The sequence below is a fragment of the Idiotropiscis lumnitzeri genome, chromosome 2, assembly GCF_059441095.1.
Source record: "Idiotropiscis lumnitzeri isolate Australia: NSW breed Sydney's pygmy pipehorse chromosome 2, RoL_Ilum_1.0, whole genome shotgun sequence".
Classification (NCBI taxonomy): domain Eukaryota; kingdom Metazoa; phylum Chordata; class Actinopteri; order Syngnathiformes; family Syngnathidae; genus Idiotropiscis; species Idiotropiscis lumnitzeri.
Window position 1 is genome coordinate 28,511,917 of NC_142392.1, and position 26,585 is coordinate 28,538,501.

The window sequence follows — 26,585 nt, forward strand, 5'->3', positions numbered from 1 at the left end:
TGTCGATTGTGGCTATGTAAAGCCCTTTGAGACTGTCTGTCATTAAGGGCTATACAAATAAAATTGACTTGACTTGACTTGACTCAGGGCGTTTCTGTGTTGACAAATCACATTCCACGGAACATGCATTAATCCTTTTATGATCTTAGATTTCTCTATTTAAATCACCGCTTCTTGCAATGAAGATTAATTTCACCCCAATGATTATGTAGCCAATTATCTTTCTCATTCTAATTTTGCTTTAGTTATTATCCAAATTTTTAAACATATTTTATGCTGAATCTTTCAATGCACACTAGGACGCACACGCGTTAGTTGAACTGATAAAACGGAATATTTATGCAATCACATATGGCTTTTAGAAGGGGCAATTCTTTCTACAAAGGAGGGACTGGCACTTGTTTATAACTATCACCCCTTATCTCCTGCGTGGGGGCTGCCTGACTTCCTGGTCCCACAGTAGATGGAGGTGAGACCACAGCGCTCTGCTTGCATTCTTCCTGCTGGGCTCAATCTTCAACTCTTTCACCTCTGCATGATCATTGTTGACATGTCCTATTTGTTAAGTTATGTTATTCTAACAGCGCAGGTGGGAGAGTTTGTGAGGTACCGCGAGATGTTGCGAGGGTGAGGGCACTGTTGGAGAATGTTGCTTATGTCTGTTAAAAGCGAGTAAACAGTTTTTCTCTGAATCCTCTCTGCTTGTGGAGTTAATATTGGTAGCAGAGGATGGCTGCTGCTGGCAATTACAAGATTCCACCGCCATTTGGCGAGAAGACGTCCTATGAAACATGGAAAAATGAAATTGAGATATGGAGAAGAGTCACCGACCTCGAGGAAAAGAAACAAGCGCTAGCCGTTACCTTGTCGCTAACTGGAAGAGCGAGGGAAAGTGCGCTGGAAATTGCCGCCGACGGCTTGAATTCCGACACTGGGATGGCTACACTCTTGACAAAGTTGGATTCGGTCTTTTTAAGAGAAGAAAAGGATCGACAGTACGAAGCGTATACGGAGTTCGATGGCATTTCAAGAGAAAGCAGTGTGTCCATGGTGGACTACATCTTCGAATTTGAGCGAAGGTACAACAAGGTACGTTCGTTTAAAATGGAGCTCCCGGATGCCGTCCTAGCCTTCAAACTTCTAGATACTGCTGGTCTCAACGTAAAAGATAAACAGTTAGCGCTGACAGCTTGCCCAATTGTTTCCTTCGGCAACATGAAATCTGCTTTGAAAATAATTTTTGGAGACGTCACTTCAACACAAGAGGGCGCCAGCAAACAGCAAATGAGGACAGACAGTGAATGTGCCTATTTCACGAGACATTCATTTAAAAGTGAAAGCAAACCTCAAGCCGCCGCGCAAGGAACGAATCCCATTGACAAACGTGGCAGAAGAACGAGATGTGCAGTCTGTCAGAGTACATTTCACTGGGCAAAGGACTGTCCACACAGAGGAGAAAGTGTCAAATTGACAAAAGATGAAGGACAAAAGGAAGATATTGAAGAATGCAATATCACTCTGCTTTCCAATGAAACGTTGTCACATGCTGAAATCTTCATGGTGGAAGCGCTAGGATCAGCAGTGATTGACACAGCCTGCACAAGAACAGTGTGTGGTGAGAAATGGCTTGAAGATTACACCAATGGACTGGCACAGAGTGAACTCGACAAAATGGTGGGTGAAGTCAGCACAAGGCCATTTAGATTTGGTGATGGCAAAATAGTTCACTCCACAAGAAAAGTGACTCTTCCAGCAAAGATAGGGCAGACCAGATGCAAAATAGAAACTGAAGTTGTTCCAGCAAATATACCAATGCTTTTGAGCAAGGCCTCACTGAAGAGAGCAAGGGCTGTATTGGACGTTGCAAACGACAAAGCAACAATGTTTAAAATGCCAGTTAAACTTGAGTTAACATCTTCAGGGCACTATTGTGTAAACTTAAGAGATGATGGTCATGATAAAGAGAAAGCAAGTAAGCCTCAGACAATGAGCGAAGATGAGGTTCTCATCGTTAAAAATTACATGAGTGTGAAAGAAAAGGAGAAGATACTTCTGAAATTGCACAGACAGTTTGGACATGCCTCAGAAGAAAGGTTGCTGAAGTTACTGGCTTGCTCGGGCACTATAGACAAAGAAAGCAAGGTAATTCTCCAGAATATTGTCAAGGACTGTGAAACATGCAGAAGGTACAGCCGACCAAAGCGCAAACCTGTTGTAGGACTTCCCATGGCTTCAACTTATAATGAAACTGTAGCTGTTGACCTGCATGAACTTGAGCCAAATGTGTGGTATCTACATGCTATTGATCACTTCACTCCCTTCAGTGCAGGGGGCATCGTCGCCACAAAGAAACCAAAAGAGATTGTGAGACAGTTTATTCACTGTTGGATCAGTGTCCATGGCCCGCCGCGCAGGCTGTTCAGTGACAATGGAGGTGAATTCAATAATGAGGAAAAAAAAGATATGGCGGAAATATTTAATATTGAGATCAAAACTACTGCAGCCTACAGTCCATGGAGTAATGGCCTTTTGGAAAGGCATAATCGAACTCTCACCGAGATGTTGCTGAAAGTTAAAAAAGACAACAACTGTGATTGGAAGACTGCACTTGATTGGACACCAATGGCGAAGAACTCCATGCACAACGTACACGGGTATAGCCCTTATCAACTAGTATTTGGCCAGAATCCAAACTTGCCGTCAGTGCTCATTGATAAGCCCCCAGCCCTGGAAACAAATGTGAGCTCCTGGGTAGCTCAGCACATCACAACTCTACATGCAATGAGAAAAGCATTTACAGAGTCAGAATGCTCAGAGAGAATCAAAAGAGCCCTGCGCAAACAACTACGGCCCGTCGATGACAAGTATGACACGGGAGACAAAGTCTACTATAAGAGGGTGGACTGCAATGAGTGGAAAGGACCAGGGGTCGTGATAGGCCAAGATGGTGCTGTTGTATTTGTAAGACACGGTGGAGCATATGTGCGAGTGCATCACACCAGACTGAGAAAAGTAGATGATCCCTCAACTAAAGAGGTGGTGGACATAGACATAGAACAAGAAATGGACACTATTGTAAATTTACCAGCGACGGCAGCAGCAGATCTCAGCGGATTTGAAAGCGACAATGAGAAAGTGACACACATGAACAATGGACCTCAAAGTGCTGATGGTAATGAAGAACTCCCACATGAATCAGAGCTGAATGCAGGAAGGAGCTTTGATCGATCTCAGGTGCCGCAAAAGACTACTTATGAAGGACCTAAGCTCAAGACTGGCCAAGTGGTCACCTATAAAGACAAACAAAGTGGACAAAGTTACACAGGAACTGTCCTCAGCCGAGCTGGAAAAGCTACTGGAAAACACAAAGACTGGTACAACTTGCAGTTCAGCCAGCCTGCAGAAGATGCGGGCACAACAGGATCAGTAAATCTCGGAGCAATGGATGGTGTACATGTATTTCCATCAGAGCAGGCAGAAGCATGTGCAAACAACGAAGATGTGTGAGTAGTGCAGGAGGACATTTTTCTTGCAGCTAAACACGAAGAAATCTTAAATTGGAAGAAAAACAATGTATTTGATGAAATCACAGATGAAGGTCAGAAATGCATCTCAACAAGGTGGGTGTGCACACTTAAAGAAAATGCTGCTGGTGTTGTACCCAAGGCCCGCCTAGTAGCAAGAGGTTTCGAGGAGATAAATAGCAAGGACCTTCCCAAAGATTCACCGACATGTGCCACAGAGTCTTTGAAGATGATCATGGCCGTCATATGTCAAAACAAGTGGCAGCTGAATTCAATGGACATTAAATCCGCCTCTTTACAAGGCAAGACACTAACAAGGGACATTTACATCCGTCCTCCTCAGGAGGCACAGAACAAAGGAACTGTGTGGAAGTTAAATTAGTGTGTTTATGGTCTGACAGATGCTTCTTTGTACTGGTATAATAGAGTCAGAGACACCATGCGACATTTAGGAGCCACTGTATCAAAAGTAGATCCAGCTGTGTTTTACTGGTTAGATCAGTGTGGTCAGGTGACAGGAATCCTTGCATCCCATGTCGATGACTTTATTTGGGGGGGCACAAATGCATTTTCCACAAAAGTCATTCCTCAGTTAAAAACTGCCTTCCAGGTTGGTAGGGAGGAGAACAGCAACTTCAGCTACATAGGAATGGAAATACATTCTGTGCAGGATGAGATACAGGTACAACAAAATATTTACATTAAAAATCTGCAAAGTATCACCATTGACCCCACCAGAGCAACACAACGTGAAGCACCACTGACTGACAATGAAGTAGACATACTCAAATCAAAGATAGGGCAAATATTGTGGGTAGCGAGGCAGAGTAGACCAGATATGATGTGTGATGTTTCTATCTTGGCATCTAACACCAAACACGCCACGGTTCAAACTCTACATGTTGCAAACAAGCTCATTAGGAAACTTAAATCAGAGAGTGTCAAGTTGCGATTTCAGCACCTGGGTGAGAACAGCTCCCTAAAACTTATAGTGTTCAGCGATTCCTCCATGGGAAACCTCTCTGATGGTGGTACGCAGGGTGGGCATTTTATCATGCTCATGGGTGAAAATGGAAAGTTCTCACCTATATCATGGCAGTCAAAACGTATCAGAAGGGTTGTGAGGAGTAGTTTGGCAGGGGAAACGTTAGCTCTTGCAGATGGGATTGACAGTGCCATTTTTCTTGCAACACTGTACTCAGAAATCACAACTGGTGACTGTTCATGCAGTAGCATACCCATTGTATGTGTAACAGACAATCATTCTCTACTGGATGCAGTTAAATCCACCAAGTTTGTTACAGAGAAAAGACTGCGTCTTGAAATCAGCAATATGGAAGAGCTAATGCATTCGGGGACCATTGAGCAAATTATCTGGTCAGCTACCAAAGAACAACTTGCTAACTGCTTAACCAAAACAGGGGCATCTGCACTTGGCCTCTTGAGAGCTCTCAGCGAAGGGGTTTACAAACTTAAATTGTAAATGTTCCTCTAGTACTGAATTTGAACTGTACTGTATTTTTGTTTAACTGTATGTTCTATAGTACACCTATATTTTTGTTAATGCAACACAAAAAAATAAAAAAGGGGAGATTGTTAAGTTATGTTATTCTAACAGCGCAGGTGCGAGAGTTTGTGAGGTACCGCGAGATGTTGCGAGGGTGAGGGCGCTGTTGGAGAATGTTGCTTATGTGCGTTAAAAGCGAGTAAACAGTTTTTCTCTGAATCCTCTCTGCTTGTGGAGGTAATACTATTAAAAATCCTTACATGCAAAAAACAATTATGACAACAAAATACTGGACCTATCTCCCCCCTTTGACACATGCCCCACATGTGTCAACACAAATAACAATAAAAACAAACGAAGCAGCAACCCCCCTAATTAGGCCGAACTTCCACGTACTTTCATCTCATCTCTTCACAAACCCCTGCGTACATCCTGTGTGAAGTGAAATATGGTTTATTAATGTTGTTTTACCACATAAATGCTGCATAATAACCATTTTCTACCTATATATACGCGTTAGTAGATGTCTGTGTCTATGTGTTATGAGAATGGGAATAATTGGAGGGAATTTGCACAGGCTGTATCTATGTGTTATGAGAACGGGAATAATTGGAGAGAATTCGTACAGGGCCTAAGCACCAGGAATGTCTGACTCATGCGAAAAGGTACAGCCGATAACGAAAAGGAAGTGAGGATTGGCAAAGGCCAAAGTTGTGCGAAGGGCCATGCGAACCATCAAAGCGCACTCGAACGGGAGGGGATGGGGTGCGATATTGGCTATAAGAATGTGACGGAGGCAAAACGAAAGTAGAGTCGGCTGAGGGTTCTACGCGCGGACGCCCAGCATCGTATTTTTTGCTCGCATTACTGAGGACGCCGGGGCTCTCCGTCCTTCCAGCACACAGTAATGAGATTTATGTATTGCATGTAATCTATGAGCTGAAATACAATTGTTGCTTGCTTGCTTGCTTGTACACTTTATACTGTGGGTTAAATAAAATGTGCCGCTTGTTTAACGCAGTGAAGTGTTTGTTGTCCATGTAAGTCGCCGACGATCCGCGATCCTGAAGTTAATAATAAGTCATAGCAATTGATCATGAGTTGTGACTATTATATTATTTGATACTGTAATTGATTGTAAGCAGTGTCTACTCAAGGGCTCACGCTTGTCTGATTGGACATAACAGACAACTTAACCCATTGTAGCCTGGCGATTGGGTATCAGTCTCGCTACTAGTCACTCTTATTGATGCTGTAATTGATCATAAGCAGTATCAGAATTGTTTCAAAACAGTTGCTAAGCACAATCTCACTTCGGAAAAACTTTCATTTTGTCAAATATACCAAATATTTTTTTTCATGCTATTATATTTTTTATTCGTTGGATTACTTATATAATGAAAAAGGGAAATTTTAAAATTGGCAACCACATAGAGCTTTAATTCAATTAATAATAAATATAGAAACATTTTATAAATATTGAAGTCATTGAGAAGAGTCCTATTCTTGAAATAAATATTGAAATATAAAAAATACTTATGTATTTAATTAATTCAATCACCCGACCCCGGATGAGTGGCAGAAAATGGCTGGATGGATGGAATCATTTAAATTGCACACATATTCAAATGAACAAATTTGTTCAGAAATATTCAAGAGTGAAATAAAAAGGTTTAAATTAATATTGATATAATTTTGCATATTAAAATAATTGAATAAATATTGTAGTACTAAATAAGCAAGCTTAAATATACATTGAAAAAAATAAAAAAAGTCGTGTATTTTTAAATGGCCTAATTTAGATATGGGAAGTAATTCTCTTTATGAAACTATGAAGGGACTGGAGCTCACAGAAGTGACCAGTCTTGGTTCTGAAGTTCCGATGTAACCAGATACTGCCCTGAGAGAAAATAGGCCTGAGCATTGTTTATGGTGGGGGCAATTCTCTCGCCAGGTCAGTGACCTTCCAGGGTATGGAAGTAATTTAAGGTGCCTTCAGTGAAGTCCTACTTTGTCCTACTTGAATGAATCCACATCAAAATACCATCATTTATGACACCACGGCTGGACAAATAATATCCAGAAACACACTTACGCACCACTGAGTGAGTGTTGGACGATATAGCTTCTCTTGAAAGGTCCGACTTGAAAATGTCCTTGCAAGTGTATCTGCAATTAAATCCACGCTTTTCCCTCCTTCGTCCATTGTGGTTTAAAAAAAGCAAGAATATATTTTAGATTTTCGAACGGTCGCCAATTACGACTTTCGGGTGTGTTCATTCGGCATCGCGCCGCCCCCTCACAAGTGAGTATCCAATCACAAAACGCGTTCATCACCCTCAGCATAAGGTCAGCGAGAAGGCTCACTGTAACCAACTCGTGATCTGATTGGCTGTCGCAACCGTCTGACAAATATGAAAGTTCATTGACTTTGACAGAAAAGATGCTCGCACAATTGCATCTTAAGGCCTCGGAACGAATAATGCGCGCTCCTCGTATTCTGAAACCTGCCCGGCAACACGAGCTATCAGAATTCTGATTGGATTCAAAACTCTCACCTCAAAATACAACGCTCAGCTATAATATGACATCAATGTGACGATTATGATCATTTTATTTTTTTTTTATTATGTTTGGCCAGCAGAGAAGGCCTTGAAGGCCCACCGCTGAGTTACTTAATAGCCTAAATTAAACTTTACTTTCACCAATAGAGTTAAAGTTATGCTTTATTGTAGGCGTTATGTAATTAATAGTGAAGGATTGTATTACGATTGCTGGCATTATTTTAAACACTTATGGGACAGAAGGTCAATTATTTAATTTAGCAGGTTCATATTTACTGAATATGTTCAACATTGATAAACAAAAAGCATTTATCAAATGAAAGTAGAAGTGCAGTGCATAGATAAGATTGACTGGGATTGTAGTCATGGTGTTTACTGATGCATTCATATGCTAAATTGATATGACTTAGTTTCAATGTAAGACCTCAAAATTGCACACATAGTATTTTCATGACCCACACTCTCATTCATAAGAAACAGATTCAGTCTGCTTAGGTCAAACTGATGACAAACCAGATAGCACTTCATGGACAAATACGACAAAACACATTCTCCACATAGGCCATAGAAGATGCAAACATATCAAGTTGGGCAGGGGAGGACGTCACAGGGACGCGATCAAGAACACCCCAAAAACATAATCTGATCTGGAAAAACATACACCACACAATCTGCACACCGACAAGATTACAGGGGAAGTAGAGACTGCCGCCTGCCTGAGAAGGTCAGCCTTGGACGTGGGAAGGAGCAAGGACGACCGATTCAACCTACATGACCCTTGACATAAAAAAACCTCCTAGAAAATGTGAGGCTGGGCTGAGATCAGCGCGACATTTTTCGCTTGTACTCGTCTGATTATAGTTTCTCGTCAGATTAAGAAAAAGCCGCTCAGATATGTCTTTGTACTATTTCCTGAACTCCAGAAATCGAAGAAACTAAAATATCGCAACTATAATCAGCTGTTGTTGAGTCTTTATTTGACCCTTTTCTTTTTGAGTACAAAAAACTAACACGCATTGGAGTACCTTATTTTCGCACCCAAAAGACGCGCCGAGTCAAAGGGCGCATTACCAGTTGAGGGTGCTATTTCTGTATTTGATACATAGAACGCGCGGTATCATTGGCCGCAAACAGAACCAAGCAACCGAGCAGTCGCGCTAGCTGCTCAGTCGCGCTCGCGTGTTTTTAAAATGGCAGCGGGAGTTCTGTGGTATTTTATTTTAGCTTTTAACAACGTGCTGAAGTTGTCCTTATCCAAAAATGCACCAAGTCCTTGTCTTCTGTATCCAAGATAAACAGTTGGACACGTTCTCCACCAAACACGAGAGTAATTGTCAGTCTGCCGCGCCGTCTCGCTGCCGCGCAGCCCCTCAGATGGGATGCCGACACAATGCCGGTGTGAGCAAATCACTAATCAACAAACAATGTGACGTCATGGTGTTACATCAAAACTAAAACTATCACCTCGAATCAACTGAATAGCGTAATAGTGTAGGCCCAGCAAAATTCTGCCTACAATACCTTAGCTAACATGCATGCACACTAAAACAGAAGATAGCATGGCTAGCGTGGCTAGCAGTTTTTAAAAAGGCAACAGGAGCAAAACTGAGTTTGGTTGTATTTTATTGAACTATTTAACAAGGTACTCACATTAATATTGATCAGTCATCCACAAATCCTTCAAAATCATCTTCTGTATCAGAAATAAACAGCTGAGCAAATTATCCCACAAACACGGCAGGTTCCCTCTTGTCATTGTCAGATTCCCGTGTCGCTGCTGTGTGCGGCTCCTCTTGATGCCGGCTCTTGCGAAAGCTCTAACGACAGAGCAAGTAGACACATTTGCCCATACAGGGGCACTGGAGCCTGCTTTGCACTGGGGGAGTGCCTTTGCGTTGTCGTTCACGCCCATCTCCCCTCCCACATCTGCCTGCTGTGTTAGCCATGCCTGCCTTCTATCTATATAAGCAGTGTGCAGGCAGTTCATGTTCGCAGTCAGCCCAGCGGTGAACTTGTTGCACTTGGTCCACAAAATGGGCGCTGTTGGAATTTATCTTTAAATCAATGTTAGAATTTAATTTTAAACCAATGTAAACTCAAATTAATAATCTGACTCCAATTTGTGACTTTACCCAACTCTCACTCATCCAACAATATGCGCGCTCGTTCTGCAATAGAAAGGTATCAGGAAGCCGGCATTTTCACACACGAGTGGATTTATTCCTAACACACAAATCTACAACTTGAGTTTGGGTCCCTCTCAATACAGCTCTCTTTGTCTTCGCTGTTCAGCATTAATTTATAGACACAATATGCAAATGACACAGAGACAAAGGCATCCTGGCATGATTCTATTGGCTATGTGTATGCTGCAGTTAACTTTAGCTTGCTTCTCTTGGTCTTTCTTCAAGTGGTGGCCCCTCCTGCTTGTGGCTGAAGGGTCCAGTTTCTTGTTGACCCCTTCCCGCTCGAGGTGTCTGTCTGCGCCAGGCACCAACCTAAAACCTCCCAAACCTCACATTCTTTCACTTTCTTTTTCCAACTTCACCAGCCACCCACACAGCATTCCACAGAATAACAGTGACACAAGATGCAGGACATCGAATAAAACTAGCCAGGTTTAAACTCTTCCACTCCTTTATTCCCTCTCATGACCTCAGACAACTGAGGTCATCACTCGAACCCATTATTTTATTGTTACACACGAGCTCAAAATCAAACAATGAAAAGTTAGTAACAACTTACAAATCAATAGAATGTGAGGTAAAGCTCAATAGAGAGTTAGTAAAAGACTAAAGATCAATAAAAATTAGTAAAAATTAAAAATCAATAGAAAACCAGTAAAAATTAAAAATCAATAGAAAATTAGTAAAACTTAAAAATCAATAGAAATTTAGTAAAACTTAAAAATCAATAGAAAATGTCATTCTAGTAGAAAATCCGTAGAAAATTTCATTCCCTCCTCATGGCCTCAGGTCGCTGAGGCCATCTACACATACTCACATCCCGGACTCCCGGAGGGCCACAGCTGTCTCCCCCTCCTGGGGGTCCTTCTGAGGGATCATCATGTACTGGCCACCAGGAGGGAGCGGCCCCAACGTGCGTTCAATTGTCTTAACAGTTAATGATCTGATACATGGAATACAACAACATCCACATAACACCATAATAGCGGCAAACACAGCGATAGAAATCAGTACTGATGCAATCAAGCTTTTATATTTGCCAAAGATGCTTAACCAGTCAGAGTACCAACTGGTGTCCACACCTGAGTGCTCCTTCATTTTGTCACTTAACGTACGCAGACCCTCCAATGCCTTGGTAAGGCGACCGTCAGGAGATGTATTGTTGGGAATCAGAGTACAACACTGATCCCCAAAAATACTACACACTCCTCCTCTTTCAGCCAACACCATATCTAAGACCATTCTATTTTGGAATGCCATCAGAGATGTGGCAGCCAATTGCTCATGCACTGCCTGGAGTGCCGAGGTGGTGAAGTTCGCCAATCGTTGGACATTATAATGAACATAATTAATCCGGTCCACATTTTTGTTTACCGTAACAAACAGGAAAATACTCTCCCATCCTGCCGCAATTTGATCCACCAATTTATACTCGTCAGGGACCCCTCTTGGAACTCCAATTGCATCTATATACGTGGGATCTCCTGCACTCAACCATTCGTGCATGTCCCTTCTCTTCCTGTTAAGGAAGGGGACTCTTCCCCATTTTCTAACGTCTTCCCATTCCGTTTTGGCCATATCTAAGGCTGTCACACTAACTGGCATGATCAGCGTTACCAGGGCGCACTTACCTGAGGCATTGGTGGGAAGCCTATCGTACAGCACTTTCTCTCCACACCACAGCCAAACATCAGCACGAGCGAGAGGGATTCCTGCTGGCAAGGACACATTTTCATTACACCATGACTCCTGGATATTTCCAATCCCAGGGCCAGTCCCATTTAACTTTAGGCAGGTGAAATTTTGTTTTGCAACTTGGGGGTCAAAAATAGGCTTTTTCTTTTCCATTCCTGTCAGTGGAAAGGTTGAGTCCAATTGGCCGCACTCTCCTCGGAGAGTCTTATTATACAGGAAACCCATGAGGCAGGTTTTAGATATGGCAGTTGCTGCCACGATTTTCAAAACTGGTCTTGCACCTAAACATACCAAACAATTCTCATTAGTATTATTAGCTGCCTGCTCAGCCATCAGGAGCCAATTATTAGTGACCATTGAAATACCTGTCTGAATCCTAAACCAGTCGTCTACCGTCACCATAGTCTTAGCAGTTGCTCCCGCTGTTGCAGTATACTTATTCATTAACGGTGCATCTCCTCTATTCATAGTAGTATCTTCACAAATTATGATAGGAAAATACGGATCCTTTCCTGCTGAGTATGCCCATAACAAGAATCCCCAGCATGACGTATTTACAATCATTATCTCCTGCTGTGGGTATGCAATAGATGTATTCCCCATTGCCACCTTTAATTTCAACACTTCCCCCTCCTTGCCCATAGTCACTTTATGTCTATAGTACTTACTTATCTCACTTCGAGGGGGACTCCAGTAGTCACCTACCTGTGTTGTTATTAATGCATCCCACCCGAATTTTGTCACATGTCCTGTCAAATACCACCAATATCGCGGAAACATAGCCCCCGTTACTTCAGACATTGCTCTCCATGCTGAGGAGTACCATGCTTCTTGGAACCCTCTCAATGCTTTTATTGGCACACTAATTTGGGTGGTTGTGTTTGGAGCCACTGTAAACCGTAACGAGTTATTATATGCCCACTTAACTATCCATGGCTGAAATCCCTTTTCAAATTGGTCCCAGTAACCTTGTCCTGTCTGTCTTTTCACTTTACGGGTTACTGGAGGTTTCACAGGCCACTCTTGATATTGATGCTGATAATTCCCCAATTTATAGACTACATCATTCCACGTGTGTGTCCAATTAAAAATTGTCACCCAAGTGTTCACCTGTGTCGGTTGTTGACATTTCAGATTTAGCAGTAGTTGTTGTGTCTGTGTCAGCGTCTTACCACCATCTCGCTCTGCTTCATACCATACCGTTCCATTACAGGAATAGTACACCATCACTCGTTCTCCTTTCACTCGATCACTTCTGTCATCCTGCATCCTATGTTCAAACGCCAACATAGTCCACACAAAGCACAAGCCAGCCAGCAAAATAGTCAATATAGTCAAACATTTGCATCGTCCTCGTCTTTGTTCAGACACTTTCGAGTCCGACTTTGATCCAATTCTCGCCATCTTCACAATCCCTCTCTTGACCTGCCCGTCAGGGCGGTCAACCTCTAAGCTCACCATTGGCAGGTACAAAACCTGGGGCCGGGCGCAACTGTGAATAATGGTACCACTTTTGTCCTTTAGTTTCCAATTGGACAGCATGTGAGGTTCTAGCCAGAACTCTAAACGGTCCTTTCCAGCGAGGTTCAGTCCACTTCCGGGACAGCACCCGGAGGTAGACGTACGGAGCGATGTCCGACTCCAGCGGTGTTGATGACGAATCTGCAACTGCCTTGTCGGTGACCTGCGCAGACACACTGGATACAAGTGAATGAAGATACTTCCAATACGCCGCGTGCGACAAATCAGGTGTCGGTACATCAACTGGCGGGACCAAGGTGGAGGCAGGCCCTGGCATTAAGCGACCAGTTAATAGTTCGAATGGCGCAAAACCTGTTATTTTGTGAACAGTTTGGCGGACGACCAACAGGGCTAGGGGCAAAGCTTGCAACCACGTCATTTTTGTTTGAGCCATGATCTTAGCCAATTTTTCTTTCAAATTCCTGTTAAACCTTTCAACTTTGCCTTGGCTCTGGGGGTGGTAGACACACCCAAAGCGATGCTTCAGCCCCAACAGCGCCTCCACTTTAGCCAGCGCTTTGTTGTTAAAATGTGTCCCATTATCAGATCTGATTAAAGCAGGGAAACCATGTGTCGGAATATAATGATTTACCAAAGCTTTAATGACTGACGTGGTATCTTCCTTTGCACACGGATACGCCTCCGGCCAGCGTGAATAAGAATCCACAATGACCAGAAGGAACCGCTTCCCGTTCACCCTGTCAATCATGTCCGTGAAATCAATTACAATTTCTGCTCCAGGCCAGGCCACAGGGGAGAATGCCCCTGGCTTGGGTTTTAATGTCGGTCGTGCATTAAATGTTTGACATAGTTCACAAGCCGCCACAAACTGCCAGACCACCTCCTGTAACCTTGGATGCCACCACTGACGAAGTTTTGGAAGCATTGCCTGAGGCCCCACATGTGCCACTGTATGGGCCTCAGCCAACACTGAGGTCATGAGTTTTCCCTCAGGGAGGACCGGCTGGCCCCTGGGACCCACCCAGAGACCATCCGATCGCCTGACCGCCTTAGATGCGATCCACATTGATTTTTGTTCCGGCGACGACTTACCTTGTGCATCCATAATATCCTCCAGTGCCACTTCGGGTGCCACTGGAAGATCCGGGGGTTCCCCATCCCAGACCACAGCTGGGGTTGTTAACATCATCCCGCCCTGAGGCGTGTATCCAGCCACCTCTTTCGCGAGAGCATCCGCCCTCTCATTACCTTTCGCCACCATGGTGTTGGCCTTTGAGTGTCCCGGGACCTTTACAATCGCCAATTCGTGTGGACCCTTAATTGCTTCATACAATCGCTCCATCAAAGTTCTATGAGCAATTTCTTTGCCTTTCGCTGTTAGCCAGCCATTGTGCAACCACCCCTTTAGGTCAATCAGGGCAGCTGACGCTGCATATGCCGAATCAGTATATACAGTTAATTGCTGTCCTGGACACTGTTCCAAGGCCAACACCAGCGCCAACACCTCTGCCGCCTGGGCGGAGGGTTTTATTGTCAACTTCTGAGCTGTCACTGGGAGGAAGAAAGAACCTTTCCACTCCACCACTGCCGCGGCCGCGTGGAGTGTCCCATCCTTGGCACGCCAACAACACCCATCGGTGAACATAACCCGTCCACCTTCCAATGGTTCCGCATACAAGTCCTCACGGACCTTCTGATCTTTCTGTACTTTCAGAGCGCACTCATGTGCCCCTTCCAGGAGGTGATTAGCCATGTTCACACCATCATGCACATAAGTAACGTTTGGTGCCGTCAATGTTTTCATCATCCGTGTTTGTCGCAGGGGTGTCAATGTAAATGCCACCGATGCTACAAAAGCTGACACCCCATGATCTGTCAACACCTGGACGGGATACCCCATGACCACATGAGCTGTTTTCTGTAGGACCTTTGCCAGGCCTGCCGCGTACCTAACACAGTCTGCTTGTTTCTGTTCAATTCCGTCTAATGGCACACTACAATACAATAAAACTGCCCTGTCTGTTCCATGTCTTTGGTACAATGCCGCATTCACCGTTTTCTCACTGCTCGCAACGTCTAAATAAAACACCTTAGTGTAATCTGGAGTAGCCAAAGCTGCTGCTGATGCTAATTCCTGAATTAATTGCACAAACAATGCATCATCCTCAGGGGTCCACTGCAATGTGGCCTTCAAATTTCGGACCCCTTGTTGTTTGACCAGGGCCCGCAAGCCTGCTGTTTTATCCACATAACATGGGATGTATGCTCGGCTGTAGCCACACAATCCCAAGAAAGACAACATGTCCTGCACTGTGTGTGGACGTGGGTGTCGCAGGATGGAGCTGCGGTGATTTGGGGACATAGCCAAGCCGGCTGGGGTGATGACACGCCCCAGAAAAATCACAGACTTACGACAGCACTGTAACTTTTTCCTTGACACTTTGAAGCCCAGGTCAGCAAGCTTCAACAGCACTGCTCGTGTGGCTTCCACACACTGGTCGGATGTTTCGGCCGCAATGAGGAGATCGTCCACATACTGCAGGAGCACTGAGCCTTGGGGTAGCGCACATGAAAATAACAAGTCCTTCAAGACCTGATTAAAAATTCCTGGCGAATTCTTAAAGCCCTGAGGGAGTCTTTTGTACTGCAATTTCACCCCTTTGTAAGAAAATGCAAACACGTGTCGTATTGATTCAGCCAGCGGTAAACAGAAATATGCATTCGCCAAATCAATAACCGTATACCACTGTTTCTGCGGGTCCAGGGAGGACAGGATGCGATGGGGGTCAGGAACTGGCAAAACTGGAGTTATAGTGATGTCATTCACTGGCCGCAAATCGTGGGCCATCCTCCATGTCACCCCATCAGCCTTCTGGACCGGCCTCAGAGGTGTGTTCCAAGAGGACGCCGACGTTTCCAACACCCCCGCATCCCACAATTCTGCCACTGTGTCCTCCATTCCTTTGTCTGCTTCCTTCGGCCATCGATATTGAGGACGGCGAACCGGAATGGAGCAGTCAACTTCCAATTGGATTGGCTGAACCGTCCGACAAAAACCAACATCAAATGGACCCTGTGACCACACGGTCTGTGGCATTTGATCCAACATTGCCTGTGCGGACTCATGGTCCGTCTGTTCCCGCCCATGATGGCGGTCCAAGAATACCAATTCAAGGTCTGACTTATCTACCATTTTTGCCATTATCCTGTAACTTTTGGTTGCAGCTGAGTGCCACACATCTTGAATTTCAGTCATCATCCAGTCATGTTGTTGTGTTAATCGTTTCACCATGGGCCCCAATTGGCGGGGCTCATGGCCTGGCGACACAGCTAGTGACACGTGAGGCAAACCTTCCTCACTCATTCGATACCATTGCTCTTGCTCCGGCGACAACTGCACATATGCTGCCACCCCCTCGGGGCCCACAAAGATGCATGGTGCGCGCAATATCCAACCATCCTCCTCAATTTCTTCAAACGCATCTCTATATATGTCATCTGATTCTCTATCATAATATAGAGTGCAGTGCAATGGATCCAGTGGGGGGTGGTACGGTGCCAATGTCTGGATCCACGGTTTCCACAAGAGGTATGTGGAGTAGACACCTCCCCGAAGTGGAGTCTCAGGATTCAATCTAGCCCAGTAGATCCGTGCCGTTTCAGGTACTGTGGGGAGTGGTGCCATCAACCACTGACCCCTAGGTGTCACAGGCTGGAAGCATTCCAGTACCTGTCCGTCAGGAAATGTCACTGTAAGTCCCTTCTCGCCGCACAATATCTGGGCTCTCAATGCTGACATGTCTCTGCCCATTAAATTGATGGGTGTGTCCATTGCATGAACATAGGAATGATATAGTCTCTGTCCAGTGTTTGTAATTTCCGTTTTCAGTGGCCGAGTAAAGGGCAGAGTCTGAGGACGTCCCGAGAAGCCGACTAACGTTGTAACTCGCCTCGACAACGCTGTGCTTGGCAGTGGCATGTTGATTGATGAATGTGTTGCTCCAGTGTCCACCAACATCTGGACTGGAGTGTCCGCCACTGTCAACTGAAGCATTGGCTCTGCCTGGCCAGTGCTTCCCGAGCTTCCCAGGCCCCCCTATTCGTCTGGGCCGTACCACTGGTCAGCTTGGAAATACTGACCCCTTGGATTCGGCTGTGGCCACGGGCGGGGCTGCTGCGGTCCCCCTTGGTGTGGTGGCCCTGCTTGCTGGTTCTGCTGCTCCACCCCTGGTGGTGGGTTGCCATGACAATCACGTGCCCAGTGGTCAAGGGACCCGCAGTTGAAGCAAGTTCCTGGAGCGAACCCATTCCGCCCCCGGCCTGGGGGGGCGCCACGACCACGCCCTCTGTATCTACCACGGAACCCTTGACCTTGGCGCCGTTCAGCCCCCACTGGAGTTTGATACATCTGTTTTTGTTTCACCTTTTCTTGTTTTGCCTCACCATGCAACTTTGCCAACTGTAGTTTAACCAAACTAGTCGCCAGAGCGTCAGATTCCTTTTGATCTTTATTTGCTTTTTCCATGTAGATGCGGCAATGGTGTATCAAATGCCTCTTAAATCTCGGTTCCGGACAAACCAAAATGTCCGGATCAATTCTCAAAATCGCCTGCACCTCATTTGGGAGGCCGTTCAGCATCGCCGTCCTGAACATCATTTCAGCTTCAGGATAGTTGCCTGGGTGTTTACCTGTGGTCTCAATCCACAGCTCCAATGCCTGAGCATAATGTTGCTCGGGAGTCACATCTTTTCCGTAATTAAAAATTGTTGGCGCCACATCCACTGGGGAGGGAAAGGCCGCCCTCAGCTCCCGAAACAACGCCTCAGAAGTCTCAGCCAAGGGGGTTTCTCTCCCCAGCTGGCGGGTGCCAGCTGCCCCCTCAATATTCTGTAATTGAATCAGGGAACACGATCCCAAAATGGCTTGTCTAAAATCTCCCAATGCTACTCCCTGTCCTGACATGGCGGCTAAGAATTTAGTAATCCAGGCTCGTGCCCCTTTATGCAGCGGAGGCAATTTTTCCACCAATGCAGCCACATCCCGAAGCACCAGAGGCTCATAGTGACGGCCAGCGTGAGTCACCACTAGGGGTGCCATTGTTTGAGGCTGCTCCTGCTGTGCCATCATCTTATCTTTACTGCGTGTATTATAGCCTCGCTCAGCCCTGGACATGCTCTCCTCACTATCGCCCAGCCTCTCTCCTTCACTCAACGCTCTGAGCATCTGCCGCTGTTCACGTAACACTACCTCGGCTTCCTCATCACTTTCCACTTCCTCCTCGCGGGGATCAGCGTCACTGGGCATTGCCTGCCCACGTTTCCGTGTCCCCGTCATCACTCCCTCTAACATCTCTCTTTCCTCACTTTGCACCCTGTGTCCTTCCAACAACTTTCGCGACGCCTCCTTCATCAGCGGTTTCGAATTTCTCTCACTCCCGGCACTTGGGGTGCCCCCACCTCCTGCGAGCGCTGCCCCTGACGTCAGCACGGGCGACTCCACGTTCCCCTGCTGCTCTCCGCGCACTCTCTTCCTTTCATTATTCACAGCCTGTTCAATCAACTGTATGGTCGCTGGCGTCATCCGTGAATCGTGATCTTCTACATCCAAAACCATTTTGCCGCCCAAAGTGACTACGGGGGCCATTATTTGCGCCATCGGATACGGCGGCGGCTCATACACATACTGTCGCGAGTCAGGCAACTGTGGATAAATGCCTCTCCGACCTTCCGTCTTTTCTTCCACTTTTCCAATCACTTCATCCTTCTTTTTCACTTCATTCACACTCTCTTCCTCTTTTATTGCCCCCAGCGCAGTGGCAATGATTGCCAATTGGTGAATGCCTCGTCTATCTTTGTCCAATTCCTTCACTTCCTTCTCAAGTTTAATACGCTGTCGCCATCCAGCTTGGCTCTGATCCTCCTTCATATCTCGAATATTTGCCAACATTCTGGTTTCCTTTTTCTGTAACTGCCTCGCTAACTTCGACATGCCCCACGTTCCGGGACCACCGCAAAACAAATCATCCTTTTTTAATTTCAGAAACAACTTCTGACTCCGTTCTTTCACCTTCTTAATTTTCTTACTTTCCATTCCACTAATCAACTGTGATTCCAGCTGAGCATAATGACCATTAATCTCCGACCAGACTTCCGCCCGCTCGTCTGAAGCGCCAGACACAAGAAAACCCTCACATTTCCTCCCATTTTCCATCTCCAAATCCACTCGTGCGTGTCCCAAGCACTTCATACGCAGAACAAATTTAGGCTTCACATTCACACCGCTTCCACACAGACACGTAAATCCCAGATTTTAAACCGTGTCCTGATACGTAAATCCCAGATTTTATACCGTATCTTAACCACGAATAGTTCCAAACTATTCTAGTAGGTAAATCCCAGATTTTATATCCTACTAACGTCCACACTGTAAAATTTATTTATTTATTTATTTTATTTTTTTAATTTATTTTTTCTTTTTATTATGCCGTTCCGCTCCTCCTTCCTCTTATAATTTAGCGTTGCCAATGTGCAGAATTTGAAAAGGATCTGCTTACCTTATGTCACTGTGGGCCCAAAGAGGAAAGACGGTCGGATGTGCGGCTCCTATCAGGTCGTCACCTGGTGTGGACGTGCGAGACCCAGTCTCATGTGGTCTTTCTCGAAGTTCCAAACTTCTTTTACCTCTCATGCATCGCATCGGCGTCACCATAAATTGTTGGAATTTATCTTTAAATCAATGTTAGAATTTAATTTTAAACCAATGTAAACTCAAATTAATAATCTGACTCCAATTTGTGACTTTACCCAACTCACACTCATCCAACAATATGCGCGCTCGTTCTGCAATAGAAAGGTATCAGGAAGCCGGCATTTTCACACACGAGTGGATTTATTCCTAACACACAAATCTACAACTTGAGTTTGGGTCCCTCTCAATACAGCTCTCTTTGTCTTCGCTGTTCAGCATTAATTTATAGACACAATATGCAAATGACACAGAGACAAAGGCATCCTGGCATGATTCTATTGGCTATGTGTATGCTGCAGTTAACTTTAGCTTGCTTCTCTTGGTCTTTCTTCAAGTGGTGGCCCCTCCTGCTTGTGGCTGAAGGGTCCAGTTTCTTGTCGACCCCCTTCCCGCTCGAGGTGTCTGTCTGCGCCAGGCACCAACCTAAAACCTCCCAAACCTCACATTCTTTCACTTTCTTTTTCCAACTTCACCAGCCACACACTCAGCATTCCACAGAATAACAGTGACACAAGATGCAGGACATCGAATAAAACTAGCCAGGTTTCAACTCTTCCACTCCTTTAAATGAAATGCAGAAATATAAATGATACAGGAAAAATTTGGCAAGGGCTATAATTTTCATTAAAGCAGAGAAGAAATTAGAAATTACAGATAACATTAATGTGTACTTGTCCACTTTAAGGTAGAATTGGTCAAAGTGAAATGAGTCAAGATTAGAGAAAAAAAATAAAAAATAAAATAGAATTAACATGTTCATTCTGTGATAAGAAATTTGTGATTATGTGAAAAGGGAAAAAGAGAATTACAGGCTTTTCAAATAAAACAACCTAATTTAAATTGGCCAACTTGTAAAATGGAAAAGAAGATTTTAAATTATGCACAAAAAGCTTGAACGTGTTGAGCAGAAGGAAGAAAAAGAGAAAACATTTAAAAAAAAGAAGGAAGCAGAGAGTCTTGTGATAAACAATAACTTTTCAGGACGAAGAGAGAAGCAACAGAGGATCACATGGCGAAAGAAAAAAACTAACATAAAAAGTGTGTGTAGAAGGACTTCTACATCAACATGCGTTTTGCTTATTAGGCCGTGATACACTGACAATTGGACTTTAATATCGGAATTAATAAGCAAGGGCGAATTTAAACAAGAGTCAAAACTTTAAAAGGTCGCATTGTCAGTGATAAGCGGGAAGAAAAATAGTAATAAAACTTTGCCAGACCACTTTTGTGTAAACGCCTTCCTTGGGACTTTCATGACCTCCATTAAGTCCCTGACCTTTCATAGATAAAGTTGGAGCCCAAAGTCTCTCAGGGCTGTAATTTATGCGGCAGAGAAAGAGCCCAACAGGCTTAGGGTGAGTTTAAAACAACAGTATCATGGCCATAAAATGGGTTGTGTATGTTGGAACTTGTGGAGATACACTGCAAGATTGTATTTACAAAGCATCTTAATGCACTACCAAATTATTATTATAAGCCATTTGGGCAAACAGTGACTGCAAAAAATGGCTTCATGGACTTGTGTTGCTGCAGAAACACAGGAAAGTGAATCCATTTGCATATTAGTCACAACAATTTGGATTTCGTGGCAGAGAACCACTTAAGAGTGTGATCAAGAGCTTTCACTGCTGCTTTAAGGAATGAAAAAATGTCATTCCATCACACGACATTCACATTGCACGGCGATTTAATTGTAACATTACATTAATAAGGTGCGATGCATTTAAGCCCAGCGTCATTCTTTTTCCACGCACCATTTAGAAGGCGCCACACGACTGTGGAGCCGTCCAAATTTTCACCAAACCCATGACTTGACTTTTTGACATTTTTTCCTCCCGACTGGAGGAGTTAAGACGTGTGAAGACATGAAGACCAGGTGCACCTTCCAGACTGATAAGAAAGTGTCTGAGAACCAAGGTTGTAGGAAGAAATCACGCTGACTTTTATGCGATGGGAGTATTAGTAGTGTGATACCAACAGATAACTTGTAAAAGAGAAATTGTTAGGATAAGCAGGAAGAGCGTAGGCGGTTGTGAGCTAATTAAAATTTGGGGTTTTCCATTTTCTATGAGCTGTATGGTTACAATGTGAACTCACAGTCAAGATAAAATGTTCTTGTGTTCTGTTGATTTTGGGCAAACGGGTGCTTTAAAAATCACAAAAGATAAAAGAAAAGTTGCGCATAAAGCACGTCTAAGTAAGTATTTGTAAATAAAAAAAATTTCTGAACAGAAAATGACACGATTACGATTGAATAAAGGCTGGAGCCAAGCCATAACCTCAGAGTCAACATAGCACAAGAGGTTTCATGAAAGCACACACACCCCCCCACACACCCACACACACCCCCCCACACACCCACACAGTAAATCAACTTGACAAGTTGACCTCAGGCCAGGGAAAAAGGCACCACTAATTGAACATGCATATTGGGTGGACAATGATGCAAACATTGAGTGAGACACGAGCAGATAGTCGTGTGTCAACAGGGGGAAGTATGATATGAAATTGTTCCCACATACAGACTTTTCAACAAAAAAAAAAAAAATTTTTTTGGACACTGTTATTTGTTTGGGTTGCAATATTGTTTGACTATGATTGATATGTTTTCAAAATGGATCAAGCTGTTTCCAACAACACATGCTGATGCTAAAAACGATTGGGAAAAGTGTTGTGTAATCAAATTATCCTGACATTTGGAATTTCAAGAAGTGATTTCAAGTGAAAATGATGCATTTTGTGAATGATGTTGTAACAAGTGGGACAGTTGTTAAAAATGGACTCAAAGCGTCACTGTGCATACAGTCTGCAGGACTTGTGGAACGCACTAATGAAAAAAAAAAAAAAAAAAGGAGACAATGGCCAGACTGTGTTTCAATCACAGCAATGAGGACAATGCCAGCCGAAGGAAGGACACTATCCCCTATAGACTCTCAGGTTCATCAGAACCACCAACTAAAAACATGTTTGACCGAAAAAGATGCAAAAGACGCAAATACTGGTCAAGTGTTTTTCTGATTCACAGAGAATTCACGTCCGTGTGGGAGACCAACTCTTCTTCAAGGTGTTGAAACGACTCCGTTGGGGGGAAGTGAATGCTGAGATGGCCCTCGCCAGATGATGGCGGTGACCCCGACGCTGCAAAGGTCGCGGGGCGTGGCAGCTGGATCCACCAGTTGCAGTACAAGCTTCACCGGTTTCCAGCTAAAGGCCTAGCAACGCGAATCCCTCCCCGAGTCACAATCTCGGACCACACGCACATCAGAACCACACCACCAGCCACAGATACGAATGTTGAAGCCGCAGAATAAAAAGATTAGATATGGTTTGGAAATTAATGACGTACATAAAGAAATTTGAACCTTGATTGAAGAACATAATTGCATTTAAAGTTTTAAAAATGAAACAATTATTGATGTTATGACCACTATGAAGAATTTGAAAGACAATATATCGAGATAATTATGGTTTTCATTTTTTGTTATGTGTAGTCTGTTTTTGTTGCATTATTTTTATGACAAAAATGATGATTAATTGCATGTTTGTTGCCCAAAAGTAACATTACAATCTGATTGATGTTGAGTATGACAAACTCGAACTGGACAATGACGAACTCGAACTGGACACTGAAACGTAAAATGAATATGGACTTGTCGCCCAAGCCCCACACACGAAGATCCGGGAGGTAAAGACGGCTGTCTCCTCCTACAGCAAGGCAAGGGGCCTGCATCGAGTCCCCCAGAGACAAGCTCTGCGTGGAGACAGTTTTGTTATTTTTCACTAGGCACATTGAAATGTATTTTTATATGTTTTATTCCCTGATGACTCATCTCTGGCTGCCAGGATGGCCGAGTGGTCTAAGGCGCCGCGTTCAGGACCCAGTCTCCCCAGGAGGCCTGGGTTCGAATCTCGAATTTCCCCATTGTGGGACTAATAAAGGGAATATTATTATTATTATTAAAGCCGTATGGACATGATTTAAATCCGACAAACAGGGGGGAAATGTGAGAGTATGTAAATAGTTTGTGTATTTTTAATCATGTTTTTTATACACTATTTGTATCAATGATAATTACACACACACACACACACTTCAGCACACATGCGCACACCCACACGCTTGTTTTAAGTTTCACTTTCCATAGGTTTCGTTTTTCTCTGAATAAAGTCCAGAGGGATGGGCGAAGAAGTCAGTGAGAGTGCGGGAGAGTGAACTGGCAAGACGTCTACTTCACTTCCTGGCTTCTCCTCCCATCGCGATGGAGAAAAGACAAAGCCTTCCCTGGTTATTCCTCTGGTTCTCTGCATTTAATTCAGTCTAATGAAGGCGTCAGGACCTTTTAAACCTGACACTGTGTGTTCTTGTGTGCCTTTTTAAATTTGACTTTTCAACGAAACTCATGCCACAAACTGAGCAGGAAAAAGGTTTTTCTCCAGCGTGTGTTCTTGTGTGGATTCCTAAATATGACTTTTCAGAGAAGCTTTTACCGCAAACCAAGCAGGAAAAATGTTTTTCTCCACCGTGTGTACTTGTGTGCCTTTTTAATTTTGACTTTTCAACGAAACTCATGCCACAAACTGAGCAGGAAAAAGGTTTTTCTCCAGTGTGTGTTCTTGTGTGGATTCGTAAATGTGACTTTTCAGAGAAGCTTTTACCGCAAACCGAGCAGGAAAAAGGTTTTTCTCCACCGTGTGTACTTGTGTGGATTCGTAAATGCGACTTTTGAGAGAAACTCTTGCCACAAACTAAGCAGGAAAAACGTTTTTCACCACTGTGTGTTTTTCTATGTTTTGTTAAAGCCGAGTTGTCAGAGAAGCATTTTCCACAAACGGAGCATGAAAAAGGTTTTTCTCCAGTGTGCGTTCTTGTGTGATTTATTAAATCAGACTTTCGAGAGAAACATTTACCGCAAACCAAGCAGGAAAAAGGTTTTTCTCCACTGTGTGTCCTTGTGTGCCTTGTTAATCGTGACTTTAGAGAAAAGCTTTTACTGCAAACTGAGCAAGAAAAAGGTTTTTCACCACTGTGTGTTCTTGTGTGACTTGTTAAATGCGACTTTTGGGAGAAGCTTTTACCACAAACTGAGCAAGAAAAGGGGGTTTCTCCACTATGTGTTCTTGTGTGCGGTTTTAAAGACAGCTTTGAAGTTAATGAGTCAGTGTGACATGCCCTTTCACTTTTGGCTTGCCCATCATCATCATCATCATCAGGAGAGCGTGATAATGTGTCCTCATTATGTGCTTGTGATGGCGCCCAGTGGTCTTCGTCACCTTCTGTTGTCACGTGATAACTTGAACTGCTGCTTGGAGGCTCCGCCCCTCTGTTGTCCTCCCTCTCATCCTTGTTTGCATCTTCACTCTTTATAGGGACAACGTTCAGTGGTGACTTGTTGACCTCCTCCTCCTTTTTGATGTGAGTCAAGTCTGGCTCCTCTTTTACAGAACGGAGATCGTTTTCACTGACGTCTGCAGGACACAAAAAGACAAATTTGGTTTGGTCAAGTCAAACCTCATGTGGCGACTTTGTCCTATATTGTTTCTACATGACTTGTGCCTGCCGCACACGGAGCAATGCGTGCGACCCGGTGTTAAAGAAATTAAATTTGTGATGTCATCATGTTTCAAAACTATGCTTACAGGTTAATAGAAGGTCACAAAAACATGGACCTCTTAAACCGGAAATACGTTAGTTCAGTCGGAACAGAAGTGTCTATGCTGGCAGTTTAGCAGGAAGCCACAAAATCAAATGCACGTCTTGAACCGTGTTCGACGGGAAACCGTTTAGCAGAAGTGTGACCCAAAGATGTTTTGGAAGCTGAAACCGTTAGAACAAAAGGAAGCGTGTGGACGGGTGTGATAAAGTCAAAATGTGTCCATTCTGTTTGAGTTTGCATATTCAAATCTGCTTCAATAAAAAGCCACATGAGAGAAGAAATCTTTGGCTTTCACTCTGGGAACTAAATGTTCCTGGGCTTGTTGGTAGAAAAGGGGGTTGTGATGTTCTCACTTTTTAAGCCCATAGTAAGCCAAAGATGCAGATGCATTCCTTCCAGCATGCGCTTGTTCAATGATGAGATCCGTGCAACCTTGGATGGATGCATTTAATGCATTTTAAATGTTTGGATGAGGTGAAACTATGCACACGTGCACAAAACAGTGCAGGGCCACCCGAGGTTCATTGACCGAGCCAGTAAAAGTTTCATAAATAAGACCAATACGTACTTGATTTTTTTAAAAAAAAACTTAATATTTTGTGTTTTATCCACTAAAATTGATCAACCGCCATTGATGTTTTCGCCGCAGTGTGCACATTTTTTAGAGTCAGGCAGAATTCTTTCCGTAAGGAATTGCTTCAACAAGATATAAAAACCAGAAAATGTAAAATGTTAAATAATCAGTTCAAATTTTATACTGGGAAAAACATGGAGTTCCCCCCCCTTATTGGTTATTCTTTGGCATTTATTTTCTGAACTGATTTCATTTGGCAAAAACAAATGTTCAGCAGACCTGCAAGTAAAAGGCAATATTTAAAAATAAAGCGGCAATAACCTTGGACGCATTTCCCCAAACAACTTTATGTTGTGATGCATATGTTTAACGACAGAAAGTCGTTCTTTAGAAAGCAAATGAGAGAAAGACCGGTACAAACCTGCTTTGATTGGCACAACACGAGGCTGGTTGCAACCTTCGCCCAGCAGTGGAAGATGTTGCTCGGACTCTTCTTTTATTCCACAAAGTTCCTCTTTGTACTTGGGTGTCGTTCTTGCACACATTTTTCAAACGCCAATCTCAACAAATCCGCACTCGATCTCTGCTTGGCGATGAGTCATGTGCCTCTTTTCGTTAGCGGCTAGCTAGCTAACAAGCTAAGCTAACTAC

The 26,585-nt window shown here is 43.9% G+C and overlaps 2 protein-coding genes across 2 annotated transcripts in view; one reads left to right on the top strand and one right to left on the bottom strand.

Moving 5' to 3' along the window:
- Window positions 1-26,585, top strand: part of LOC148342209 (uncharacterized) — a 71,832-nt gene that overhangs the window by 29,607 nt on the left and 15,640 nt on the right. The gene's annotated exons all lie outside the window — the stretch shown is intronic.
- LOC148342211 (uncharacterized) lies at window positions 747-26,585 on the bottom strand. The gene is made up of 6 exons (XM_088285268.1): window positions 26,356-26,585; window positions 24,370-25,172; window positions 13,102-13,160; window positions 1,385-1,439; window positions 864-968; window positions 747-782 (listed from the first exon to the last, which is right to left on the bottom strand). The coding sequence occupies exons 1-6, from the start codon at window positions 26,477-26,479 to the stop codon at window positions 747-749; spliced, it is 1,182 nt and encodes a 393-aa protein (XP_088141394.1). The 5' UTR covers window positions 26,480-26,585.